General features: G+C 43.5%; 1 protein-coding gene across 1 annotated transcript in view; it reads right to left on the bottom strand.

Moving 5' to 3' along the window:
- The window catches only part of EXPH5 (exophilin 5), an 80,784-nt gene that overhangs the window by 29,164 nt on the left and 37,900 nt on the right, over positions 1-13,720 (bottom strand). The window contains exon 2 of the mRNA XM_075198897.1: positions 1,439-1,599. Within this exon, the coding sequence (XP_075054998.1) occupies positions 1,439-1,599 (161 nt within the window). The remainder of the gene's footprint in view (positions 1-1,438; positions 1,600-13,720) is intronic.

The following is a 13,720-nucleotide window of genomic DNA, read 5'->3' as shown; positions in this document are numbered from 1 at the left end:
ATCCTGTCACTGTGTTTAGTGACATCTGTGAATGATATATAGGGGAAGATTAAATTTAACGCGTACAGTCCACTAAAACACATTGTGCCGATATTGAGGCCGAAATCTCTGCTCATTTTTTCTTGCACCACATAAAGATGCGAGGAAAATTGTGCAGAGATTCTTTACCGTAGTGGCTGGCAATGTGCGGAAGGCAACTGAGTCTACCCCATAGTGTTTCTTTTTGTGTTGTACTAAAATAAATAGCAAATGCAAATTACTTTTGCTTTAGGACCCATGGGTTACACCTACTGTCCCCAGCATTCAGTGGCTTTGGTTAACTGATCAACACAACGGTTAAATCCTCAGAGACGAGAGTTGGCAACTCTTGGCACTGCTTCAAGTACAAACTTCTCATGTTAAGTCACAAAGTGCAGTCTCCTGCCAAATAGATAGAACTTCTGTTGGGAAATCAGTTCTGTGTCTGCTTTTATAGGCTACACCAGGCATATCCAACCTGTGGCCCTCTAGGTGTTGTGAAACTACAAGTCCCAGCATGCCTTTCCAGCTATCAGCTGGTTGTCTACCGGCAAAGCATGCTGGGGCTTGTAGTTTCACAACACCTGGAGGGCCACAGGTTGGACAGGTCTGGGCTACACAGACATACAGATTCTCTAACTGGTGGCTGTGCCTTGCTGGATGCCCTAACACAGCCTGAAGAAGTCTTGTCCACTGTACTGCCAGCCCTGCCATATGTAAAAATAGAAGTGGCCCCAGCGGGCAAGTGCCTACATTGCCAGCCCTCCCATTCACAAACGATACCCAGCATTTAAAAGTCTAGACGTCCATCACACTCTACAATTTAAAATAACCTGGAATATATTTTGTAGAAAGGACAATATAGTGCAATACTTCTCTAAAAATCATTTGCTCTTTTATAGTTCTATCTAATATAGCATTAAAGCTTGGCATATACATCAACTAGAAACATCCAGGGCTAGATTTACTAAACTGCGGGTTTGAAAAAGTGGAGATGTTGCCTATAGCAACCAATCAGATACTAGCTGTCATTTTGTAGAATGCACTACATAAATGAAAACTAGAATCTGATTGGTTGCTATAGGCAACATCTCCACTTTTTCAATCCTGCAGTTTAGTATATATACCCCCCAGACTTTCCCAGATCCCAACTTTGGAGGATAAATTCTACGGCCAATCGGGAAACTTTTGTGGTTTTCAATGACTGCTGAAAGCAGAAAGTAGCCAAACAACACTTCTTAAATATTTAGCCTAGGGTTAATCCCACAGTCGTTTCCCTTTTGGTGAGATATGAGAACCTTTCAATAGCGGTGTCAATCATCACACTGGTATTTTTACTGCTGCCATAGTAAGTGAAAGGGAATGTCTTCATTGTTTACAGAAAACCCCCCTCCTCCCACTGTAAGTTGTTCTAACTCACCGCCTTTAGGGGTTTTCTTCTTGAGATGATGGGTCAGGGGTGGCCTCACCAGGCTCCTTACGTCCGTGTCATCCTTAAATTTCTTTTTCTGGATCTCTTCGAACCACTCTCCAGACAACACATGCAGCCATTGCACGTCTCGCTTCGAACTCTTAAGTTTGCTGGAAAAGAATGATCAGGAGAAATCAAGCGACCGTGCACAGAGAAAACCTTCCTCTCAATGCTGCGTGTTTATTAGAATAATTAGACATTCAGTAGACACAGGGGAGAGAAACCTGTTGGACCAGATGTTTTGTGATGTCAGAGACACAGCTCGGAGAGAGGACACTCCTGCAGCCAGGAGGATGTCTGCAGATGTGAGGATCTCCTTATATTAGGGGACAAAGCTGACACATAAGTCTGATGATGCCGACTAGGTGACACAGGTGGGAGTGTAACAATAGGTCACTTATCCATAATGAGGCTCTAGGCAACGCTAGTACGGCACAGGTTCGTTTTGGACATATATTACGGTTGCTAGGAGTATTAGTGATAGAGCATGTCTGAGGATTGGTCCACAGTTAGGCTGGGTATACACTACAGGTTTATCAGCTGATTATCATGCCAATCACATGATAACCAACCCGATATCGCACTAGTGTGTAGGCTCCAACACTGAATGATTATCGCTCCAAAGCTCATCATATCGTTTCATTTGTTGTTATAAATGGACTAAAACTCTTGTTCAAGGATGGAACGATGTTGTTCCAATTGTGAAATGTGTACACACTCACCACCAGCAGTGTAGGCAGATCTCCATAGAGTTTACAGAGTCACCATCTTTTCAGCCGATGGTTATGACAGATGAAGAGCACAGATCTGAAGGTTAATCTTGTAAAACATATATAGTGTGTGCACATGAATCGGCTGCTGATCAGGACTTTCAATTTTCTGTAGCGTCTTCCCAACCACAAGTCCACATTCAAGTAAGTAAAGTGACCTTGTGGAAGTGCTATCCTAACTCAATGTATTATCTCACTGATCTCTGTGAGACTATTTAGTTCAGTACAGACTCAGAATAGACAATAAAATTAACAGTGATTCACCATTTCAGACCCAAATTTCAGTAGTCACTCTGGCATATCGTACATGAAGAAGGCATAGGAAGAGTCCACAATCATCTCTATAGTATGTTGTGTCTGGACCTACGGTATAGTTTGTTCCACCTATAATTTATTATTATAAACTTATTTTACAATGAGCAGAGGCCCCTTTTGCTAGATTTCCTAATTGGCCTTGTACTCCCATCCAACACAGGTTCTGTACTTATAATAAGGAATACACAAATGTTGAAGAGACAACTGCTGCATAGATTCTGATGGTGCAGGAGACCACAGATTGTAGGCTTGTGAGCAGGGCCTCTGTCTGTCTGTATTACATAGTATTGTTATATTAGTGTGTTTGTTCCTATTGTAAAGAGCTACAGAAAAGATAATGATTATCATCATCATTTAGTTATAAAGCACCACAAGGGGTCTGCAGTTGCGTATATAGGGGTTTGAACAAACAACAAACTTACATATATACAAAAGCAAAAAAATGACATAACTACAAACATTACAATTTACATAATTAGAGTCCGCAAAATTACAGAAAATAAAACACGAGGAGAGAGGGCCATGCTCGTTAGAGCTTGTGTTCTAGAGGTGAGGGGCGGAGACAAGGAGGATGAAGCTGAGTGGGCACAAAGGTTAGTATTGTGGCAGCACAGTGGCCTAGTGGTTAGCACTTCTGCCTCAGAGCACTGGGGTCATGAGTTTGTGTCTGTGTGTGTATATTAGGGAATTTAGACTGTAAGCTCCAATGGGGCAGGGACTGATGTGAATGAGTTCTCTGTACAGCGCTGCAGAATTAGTGGCGCTATATAAAATAACTGATAATAATAATTGTGAAGGTGGCAGTTTTAGCCGTTAATCAGCAGTAGATTATATTAGTCACACACTACAGTATCTCCTGGTTAAATTCAAACCCTTAACAGACAACAAAACAGTGACTTGTTATATAGAAGCTTTATGTGCTTGTAGAAGGTGGCCGAATGCTATAATTTTAAACATTAATGCTAGCACAGGCAAGTCGCTGAGGTTCTGCTACATCTCCGTGCAGTGACTGCATGGGTGTGCCCATATATTGTAATACACTCACTTTGAAGATAACCAACTACAGCCAGTGAAACATCAATTCTCTTTACAGTAAAAATATGGCATCGTATGCAACATCCATGAGCAAAAAACATCTCTCAAACACGGAGGTACCTATGTTTTCCTAAGTCATACAGAACTGACACTTTATGCTGAATAAATGCTAATTTTGCACAATTTATATTGCATGATAAAAGCTGTCCCCAGTTACATACAGCTTCGCCTTGGAGCAGCTTGTGGTTACAAAACAAGGATATTAGTTTGTTTAAACAGTGCCCGAGCCAGTAACAACTCCAGTGACTTGGAATATAATTTGGGGAATTAATAATTTAAATTAAAATTAAATTTTCTCCCATAAAATACAGTTTTCCACCAGTGCTGCAAATCACATGTGCACAACATAGCTCCTGGCACTGGAAGGGTTAATAAGCATGAAACACGGACTCCCCCATATTGCTGGTGTCACTAACACTGACCACGGAGTGGTCCAGGACATCAGACAGCGCAGCTGAGCGGTGTGATCACATAATGTATGTATTTCATACCCTCCAATAAAAATATACCTTATTTATAGGCAGAGTTCATGCTTAAATGCATGGTGTCTACATTTATTAACAGTTGTTATATAGCGCCTACATATTATGCAGCGTGGTACAGAGAATATTTAATCACGGACATCAGTCCCTGCCACAGTGGAGCTTATATATTCCCGGCCACAAACACAGACCAGGCTTAATTTCGTCAGAAGCCAATTAGCCTATCAGTGTGAGAGGAAACACATATAAGCAGGGGGAGAACATACAAACCCCAATTAGAGCTCCCATCAGGACCCTTGTCCCCCGAGTTACCCTCATTACTGTGCCCCTAATATATATGTAAGAACCCACTATATAAATATGAGTGGCACAGGAGTAAACATTGAGGCCACACAGCCCTAGGGCCTCCAGTTTGATTGTGACCCAGTGAGCGATCTCCACTGGGATCGTCATCATCATCATTTATTTATACAGCATCAGCAAATTCCGTAGCGCTTTACGGTATGTTCTCCTCATGTTAGCAAAATTAGATGACTTGTTTCACTAGATCAGGGATATCCCACACAGAGACATGCGTCTAGCAACTATTTTTTGCGCCTGGAACACAAAGTGACCTATCACAAATAATCCCTACAATCGCCTCCAATGCATATGATAGACTTTTACTGCAGAGATTAGGAATGAGAGTGCGATGAGCTAGACCACATGCATCACCGATGAGCAGGTGTGATCGGACCTGGACGTGTAAACCCGCTCTGCGTATGGAATGTTCCTCTTTAATGTTAAAGGGTTACATACGTAATAAAGGCAGCTGCAATTCTTCACCTGAATGCTCCCTGTGCAGGTTATGCAGTGTCCTGCTTCATCTATAATGTCCCTAACCAACCCACAGGAGGATGTAAGAAGAGATAAGAGGGTAGATTACATAACGTTCAGTTCTGGTCCCCACATCAGGCTTGTATCTTCACATCCCATTATCTCGGGATACAGAAAACGGTTTTGCCTTCTGTTATGATAAGGGGATGTATATCTCATGTGAACAAAATTCTGATCCCTTGCTGGACTTTATATTCTTATGTGTCTGTACTCACTTATAAACAGTGTATGTTAATTTCCCATTCTTCCAATGTAACTGAAAAGAACTACTTTATAACCAAATAAATCATGTCAAATACATAACTTTGAATCTGAGCTGCAGGGCTGCATTATAGGAGTATATAACAGGTCCAGAAGAGGATTTAGCATTAGAGTTTCCACTTTCACATGACTTTTATTTATTTGTGTAAGCGCACATGTAGCTTCTACTAAATACATAGCTTTCTGTTTCTTATGTCTTTTTGACTATGTAATGTATAGTCAGGTATGGATCTTCATTTTCATTAACCTGGGGATACAGCACAGCTCTACTGCAAACTCTGCGCTGAAAACAACAGGACACCAGGAAATGATTCTGCCTGATTGTGTGAAGACATGCCTGAAAACATGTACGAAAGTCAGTAAGATAAAGTAATCTATTTAGTGCAAGTGGCAAGAGGGTTTGAACAAGCCAATAAATTAAAGTTATCTAAAAGCAGAAAGCCCCTTTAACTAGAAGATTTTTTTGCCATGGAAATACGTTTATAATGGTATGATGCCTCTTTATAACTTGCTGTACGAACAAAAGCCAACATTGTCCCTCTACTCACCGAAAGTCACTAATATATATTACACTGCAATTATAATGGATACATCTTGATTAAAATGTTTTTAGTACTTAGAGTTGAGCAAAGCTATTGACAGTCCGTTTGCTTAAATATTTATTGTATAAAGCCAATATTTTTTATTTAGTCGCATCGAATTACAAATCTTTTATTTCTGGTTCAAATAAAAAGTTATTTAAAAGTACTTATTTAGGATACATAACAAGTAGTTTCTAATGTAAATCTGTTACATTTCTTGTTACATAGTCAATAAGGTGGAAACACTCAAATAAATCAGTTGAAACATTTTCGAGTTAGTTCCTTTGACCTTCAACAATTGCTTATTTGTTCCCAGGGTTACATTGTGCCTTTCATTGATATCAGGCCTGTGGAACTCTAGGTGTTGTGAAACTACAAGCCCCAGCATGCTTTGCTAATAGACACCTGAAAGCTGGCAAGTTATGCCAGGACTTGTAATTTCACAACACCTGTAGAGCCACAGGTTGGCCAGGCCGGTCTCATTTCTTAAGCTGGTATTTCTTAAATCCATTATTAAAGCTGCCCATACATGCAGCAATTCTGATGGGTAATCAGGTTATTTTAGCCCTAACTAGCAGTAAATCCCTGACCTGGACCCATCATTAAATGCGGTCGGACAATGACGGCATCTGACAGTGTTTGTGGTCATCAACCCACTGCTTTAATGGTGCCCTGTTGACTAAAAGCCTGGATCTTGCAGACTTGTCCAAACGTCTATGGTCCAATCTGACGCTGATCCAACAGATTGCCCAGATTGCCCTCTACACGGGCACCTTAAGCCTGGATACTATGTGGACAGATATCTTTGTTTAAAACCCATTTCCACATGATTACCGATTACCACCCACCATCTGCAGAACACACTGTGCTACTCCAGTTTGTACATAGAGATGAATAATGTGTTCATTTGCATCATTTGTTATCCATATAATGGGGATCTGAACTTCATGTGCAGAACAAATTGGGAAACTTTTGAAAAGATATTTTGAAGGCTTGTCAACCCTGATCACTGCTGCTCACGTCTTTGGTCAAACATTGCGCAAGTCAGTATAATAAGTGCAGGAGGCCAATAGTGAACAAATAGCATAATAAGTTCAAAATCTGGTTTCATGGTTCCCACCAAAAATGTTAAGACAAAAATAGAACCAGCTTCCAATGGCATGAAGTAATTCACATAATGAAATGAAATTCAGTTTTGAAGTATGTGGGGACAAAACAACTTGTAGCCAATCAGATCAAAGGAATGCTGACAGACTCACAGCAGCAGGAGATCATCATCATCATCACAGCGCTGTACAGAGAACTCACTCACATCAGTCCCTGCCCCATTGGAGCTTACAGTCTAAATTACCTTAAATATACACACAGACAGAGAGACAGAGAGACAGACAGACTAGGGTCAATTTGATAGCAGCCAATTAACCTACCAGTATGTTTTTGGAGTGTGGGAGGAAACTGGAGCACCCGGAGGAAACCCACGCAAACACAGGGAGAACATACAAACTCCACATAGATAAGGCCGTGGTCAGGAATCAAACTCATTACCCCAGTGCTGTGAGGCAGAAGTGCTAGCCACTAAGCCACCGTGCTGCCCATAAATCGGTGACCTGTTCCCATGTGTAATTGTTAGGGTTAATTCAATTCAGTGCCAGGTGTCTCTGAAACGTCCACGTAGGTACATCGCGCCAATGTAATGAATGGAATCTCTGCTCATTTTTTTTCTCGCACCTCATAGAGGTGTGCAGAGAAATGAGCAGAGATTCCTACCCTAATGGCTGGCAATGTGTGCAGCCGGACATCGCTGTGCTTGCCGCATGCCACATAGCAAGCAATTGAATCTCCCCCAATGTGTACTTGTGGGTGTGGACATCATGTGACGGGGGCAATGTCATGATGTGAAGAGAGGATTGGAAGAGAGCAGGAAGCCACAGACTTAGAGTTAGATAGTGGAAGGAGAAGGGTCCCCCAACAGCACAGAGTAGTGATGTGAGACTCAGAGTTAGATAGTGGAAGGAGAAGGATCCCACAACAGCACAGAGTAGTGATGTGAGACTCAGAGTTAGATAGTGGAAGGAGAAGGGTCCCCCAACAGCACAGAGTAGTGATGTGAGACTCAGAGTTAGATAGTGGAAGGAGAAGGATCCCCCAACAACACAGAGTAGTGATGTGAGACTCAGAGTTAGATAGTGGAAGGAGAAGGATCCCCCAGCAGCACAGAGTAGTGATGTGAGACTCAGAGTTAGATAGTGGAAGGAGAAGGATCCCCCAGCAGCACAGAGTAGTGATGTGAGACTCAGAGTTAGATAGTGGAAGGAGAAGGGTCCCCCAGCAGCACAGAGTAGTGATGTGAGACTCAGAGTTAGATAGTGGAAGGAGAAGGATCCCCCAACAGCACAGAGTAGTGATGTGAGACTCAGAGTTAGATAGTGGAAGGAGAAGGATCCCCCAGCAGCACAGAGTAGTGATGTGAGACTCAGAGTTAGATAGTGGAAGGAGAAGGATCCCCCAGCAGCACAGAGTAGTGATGTGAGACTCAGAGTTAGATAGTGGAAGGAGAAGGATCCCCAAGCAGCACAGAGTAGTGATGCGAGACTCAGAGTTAGACAGTGGAAGGAGAAGGGTCCCCCAGCAGCACAGAGTAGTGATGTGAGACTCAGAGTTAGATAGTGGAAGGAGAAGGATCCCCCAACAGCACAGAGTAGTGATGTGAGACTCAGAGTTAGATAGTGGAAGGAGAAGGATCCCCCAACAGCACAGAGTAGTGATGTGAGACTCAGAGTTAGATAGTGGAAGGAGAAGGGTCCCCCAACAGTACAGAGTAGTGATGTGAGACTCAGAGTTAGATAGTGGAAGGAGAAGGGTCCCCCAACAGTACAGAGTAGTGATGTGAGACTCAGAGTTAGACAGTGGAAGGAGAAGGATCCCCCAACAACACAGAGTAGTGATGTGAGACTCAGAGTTAGATAGTGGAAGGAGAAGGGTCCCCCAACAGTACAGAGTAGTGATGTGAGACTCAGAGTTAGATAGTGGAAGGAGAAGGATCCCCCAACAACACAGAGTAGTGATGTGAGACTCAGAGTTAGATAGTGGAAGGAGAAGGGTCCCCCAACAGTACAGAGTAGTGATGTGAGACTCAGAGTTAGATAGTGGAAGGAGAAGGGTCCCCCAGCAGCACAGAGTAGTGATGTGAGACTTCTGTCACACTGATACAAGAACATTATGGTGTCAAACAGACTTCTACATAAAACAAAGTTTATACATGCGTTAGCTTTCAAAGAATGGTTATCAGGTAAATAAAAAGAATAATAAGATTATTTTGTCAAAGAAGTGAGCGCTATCCTCTCTAGGGCAATATTTTCTAAACAATTTATTCACAGGTGCATCAGAAAAAAATATTTGTTGCATCCAAATATTACACAGAGTATCGTGTACCAACAGGTTTCCCTCCAGGGAATCTCCTGCACAAAAATCTTGCTGAGGCCACAGCAGAACGGAGCACCAGCCTCACTGGAAGTAATGGAAGTATATTGCTTATAATGGAAGTGAATCAGATAGAATACACAGGTTCACATTGCTGGATAGGAGACATCACAGAGCAGTTGTGCGACCAGGTTTGCTATAATTACTTATGAACATGCAGCGTCCAGGGATTATTTACCGCCCACTACAGTCAGAGCTCAGGATGCTCACCCCTGGTCTATATGATTTTGATAACGCCCATTACACGACACGCTTGATGTAAATAACAGAAATATTGTATATGCTACTTATCATTATTATAAATCATAAACTGCAATGCGATAGTTTGATCCACCTCTTCCAGATAATGATTCACATCACCTACAGACTAGACATCAAAGTATGCAGCATTAATCACTGCTTTTCTTTTATACAGTCATCCAATACAGAAAATCATTAAACAGCCTTCGCACACCTAAACAATTCTGTGGCTTCTGTCATTAACGCTGGACCATCATTTTTGTAAAGGAAACAAATTCTCAACAATGTACTGAATGTAAGGATTTGATATGAAGGATTACTGATTACTTATGAATACAACAATATAACTACCAGACTCGGATGTCAGCTTTTCCAGAGCAGCAAAGTGCCAGTTATATTCTTTACAGTTTCCCCTTCATAAAAACCAAAGGTCATAGGGCTTGGTTAAGAAGTAACAACACATATAGAAGCCCTTGAAAGTCTATTGTTGAAGTTTACAGTCTCTCTGAAGCAGAAACCAAATGTTTGTGACAGTACAGTATATACATTGGTGGAGTTGTTGTATAAACACCAAACTGTCTCCAGTTTTGCCACATGCCCAGGCAGACATTTGGGGCACAGTGGAATGCAAGCATAAGGGTAACTTGAGACTGATAAAGTTGCATGTAAATGTATAGTATGTACGACGTATTGGAAGATGAGTCCAGGTCTCATGAGTAGCAGACTGGGGCAGGTTGGGCTGGGGGGCAGAGGGGCATCTTCTCCCTGGGCCGGTCCCATAGTGGGCTACCTTGGGCTGTGTCACTGGGCCACCTACATTTTTCTCTCTTTAAAATATTCCAAATAGGCTGCTACCCCAGCCACCTCGGACTAACATTTGCCAGCCTCCCCTGGTAGAAGATGTGTCCGCTCCACAATAGACACCCCTCAGACACTTCTGTCCAACTTGTGAATATGTACAGAATCCTTTTAAGTTATATCATCATCACCATTTATTTATATAGCGCCACAGAGAACTCACTCACATCAGTCCCTGCCCCATTGGAGCTTACAGTCTAAATTCCCTAAAATACACACAGACCAACACATAGATAGACATATAGACTAAGGTCAATTTGTTAACAGCCAAGTAACCTCCCAGTATGTTTGGGAGGAAATCGGAGCACCTGGAGGAAACCCACGCAAACACGGGGAGAACATACAAACTCCTCACAGATAAGGCCATGGTCGGGAATTGAACTCATGACACCAGTGCTGTAAGGCAGAAGTGCTAACCGCTTAGCCACCGTGCTGCCCTATATATGTTACAAATGCAGTTGCTATGAAGTATCATTTAAACTTGAATAACCTAATACAGCAGGAACGCCTTCCTGACAAGCGTGATGGAAAGAAAAAATAATTATTTTTATCTTTGCCAAAACGCAATCATAATCCATAACTGAGCGACTATTAAAGTCTCAATAAGCATCTGCACCACTGATTACAAGCGGTTTGTTAGTTCGGGTGTTCATCATCATCATCATCATCATCATCCGCTACTTATACCTGTCCCAGACGCCCGCAAATAAAAACGCTTTTCCAGCCATTTCTACGACTACCCAGTCTGAATCTGTACACAACAGCTCAAACATGTCCTTACTGTACATGACCTACGTCAGAACAGCCCTTCCCTCCCCCATCACTCCTCTTCAGACATAAGGACCCGTAGGTGGCAAAAAGACGCAGGTCTCAATAGCCGCATTTGCGTATGTTCACATTGACTCTGAGTCAGACCCAGGACGAATCATATAGGGTCCAATTAGTGTAGTTGGATGGGGATTACACTGTGAAACCCAGGTCATCAGATAAATCTAGATAAAATATCTCGGGATTGGCTGTAGTTTGTAACAAATCGTTGCCAGTATGGTCTAAAGCAGGGGTCCTCAAACTTTTTAAACAGGGGGCCAGTTCACTGTCCCTCAGACCGTTGAAGGGCCGGACTATAGTAAAAACAAAAACTATGAACAAATTCCTATGCACACTGCATATATCTTATTTTGAAGTGAAGAAACAAAACGGGAACAAATACAATATTTAAAATGAAGTAAAGTTAAATCAACAAATTTACCAGTATTTCAATGGGAACTATGGGCCTGCTTTTGGCTAATGAGATGGTCAACGTCTGGTTCCAGTGTATGTGTGCCGAGGGTGTCTGTACCAGTGTATGTGTGCCTAGTGTGTGTACCAGTGTATCTGTGCCCAGTGTCAGCGTGCCAAGTGTCTGTCCCTTTGTATGTGTGCCTAGTGTGTGTACCAGTGTATGTGTGCCTAATGTGTGTACCAGTGTATGTGTGCCTAGTGTGTGTACCAGTGTATGTGTGCCTAATGTGTGTACCAGTGTATGTGTGCCTAATGTGTGTACCAGTGTAAGCGTGCCAAGTGTCAGCGTGCCAAGTGTCTGTCCCTTTGTATGTGTGCCTAGTGTGTGTACCAGTGTATGTGTGCCGAGGGTGTCTGTACCAGTGTATGTGTGCCTAGTGTGTGTACCAGTGTAAGCGTGCCAAGTGTCTGTCCCTTTGTATGTGTGCCTAGTGTGTGTACCAGTGTATGTGTGCCTAGTGTGTGTACCAGTGTATCTGTGCCCAGTGTCAGCGTCTCAAGTGTCTGTCCCTTTGTATGTGTGCCTAGTGTGTGTACCAGTGTATGTGTGCCTAGTGTGTGTACCAGTGTCAGTGTGCCTAGTGTGTGTACCAGTGTATGTGTGCCTAGTGTGTGTACCAGTGTCAGTGTGCCTAGTGTGTGTACCAGTGTATGTGTGCCTAGTGTGTGTACCAGTGTATGTGTGCCCAGTGTCAGCGTGCCAAGTGTCCATACCTGTGTATCTGTGCCCAGTGTCAGTGTGCCAAGTGTCTGTACCTGTGTATGTGTGCCCAGTGTGTGTACCAGTGTTAGTGTGCCCAGTGTGTCTGTACAAGTGTATGCGTGCCTAGTGTGTGTACCAGTGTATGTGTGCCCAGTGTCAGCGTGCCAAGTGTCTGTACTTTTGTATGTGTGCCTAGTGTGTGTACCAGTGTAAGCGTGCCAAGTGTCTGTCCCTTTGTATGTGTGCCTAGTGTGTGTACCAGTGTATGTGTGCCTAGTGTGTGTACCAGTGTATCTGTGCCCAGTGTCAGCGTGCCAAGTGTCTGTCCCTTTGTATGTGTGCCTAGTGTGTGTACCAGTGTATCTGTGCCCAGTGTCAGCGTGCTAAGTGTCCATACCAGTGTATCTGTGCCCAGTGTCAGTGTGCCAAGTGTCTGTACCTGTGTATGTGTGCCCAGTGTGTGTACCAGTGTTAGTGTGCCCAGTGTGTCTGTACAAGTGTATGCGTGCCTAGTGTGTTTACCAGTGTATGTGTGCCCAGTGTCAGCGTGCCAAGTGTCTGTACTTTTGTATGTGTGCCCAGTGTCATCGTGCCAAGTGTCTGTACCAGTGTATCTGTGCCCAGTGTCAATGTGCCAAGTGTCTGTACCTGTGTATGTGTGGCCAGTGTGTGTACCAGTGTAAGTGTGCCCAGTGTGTCTGTACAAGTGTATGCGTGCCCAGTGTGTCTGTACAAGTGTATGCGTGCCTAGTGTGTCTGTACAAGTGTATGCGTGCCCAGGATGCCTGTCCCAGTGTATGCGTGCCCAGGATGCCTGTCCCAGTGTATGTACCAGTATATGTGTACCAGTATATGTGTGCCCAGTGTAAGTGTGCCCAGTGTGTGTGCGCCTAATGTATATATCAGTGTATGTGTGTCCCTGTATTTCTTGAAAATTACTCACCTTAAGATTCCTAGCTGTTGTACAGGACGGCGGGGCGCAGCCACAGGTCAGAAGAAGTGGGCCCCACCGCGGAGTTTGAACAGGAGTGGCCATCAGACGTGAGGTAGGGGCTGTGCACTGTATCAATAGACTGCACAGTCCCCACTTTGAAAAGGAAGCAAGGAGAGACTAGGGCGCGCTGCACATTCATTCATTCATTACTTAGGCAGACTCCGTGCCCATTCTCCCGCGTAGTACACCCGCACCAAGTGCCGTCGTGCGCGCTGCGTGTACTTGGGGGGAAAAATGCCTGAGACTGCCTCTTGGCGGCGCTGCAGGGTACCCCTCCCTCCCCCTTGCGCCGACT

This window comes from Mixophyes fleayi, chromosome 2 (assembly GCF_038048845.1).
Source record: "Mixophyes fleayi isolate aMixFle1 chromosome 2, aMixFle1.hap1, whole genome shotgun sequence".
NCBI classification, from domain to species: domain Eukaryota; kingdom Metazoa; phylum Chordata; class Amphibia; order Anura; family Limnodynastidae; genus Mixophyes; species Mixophyes fleayi.
The sequence above is the reverse complement of the archived record's forward strand: the minus strand, read 5'-3'. Positions and strand labels throughout refer to the sequence as shown.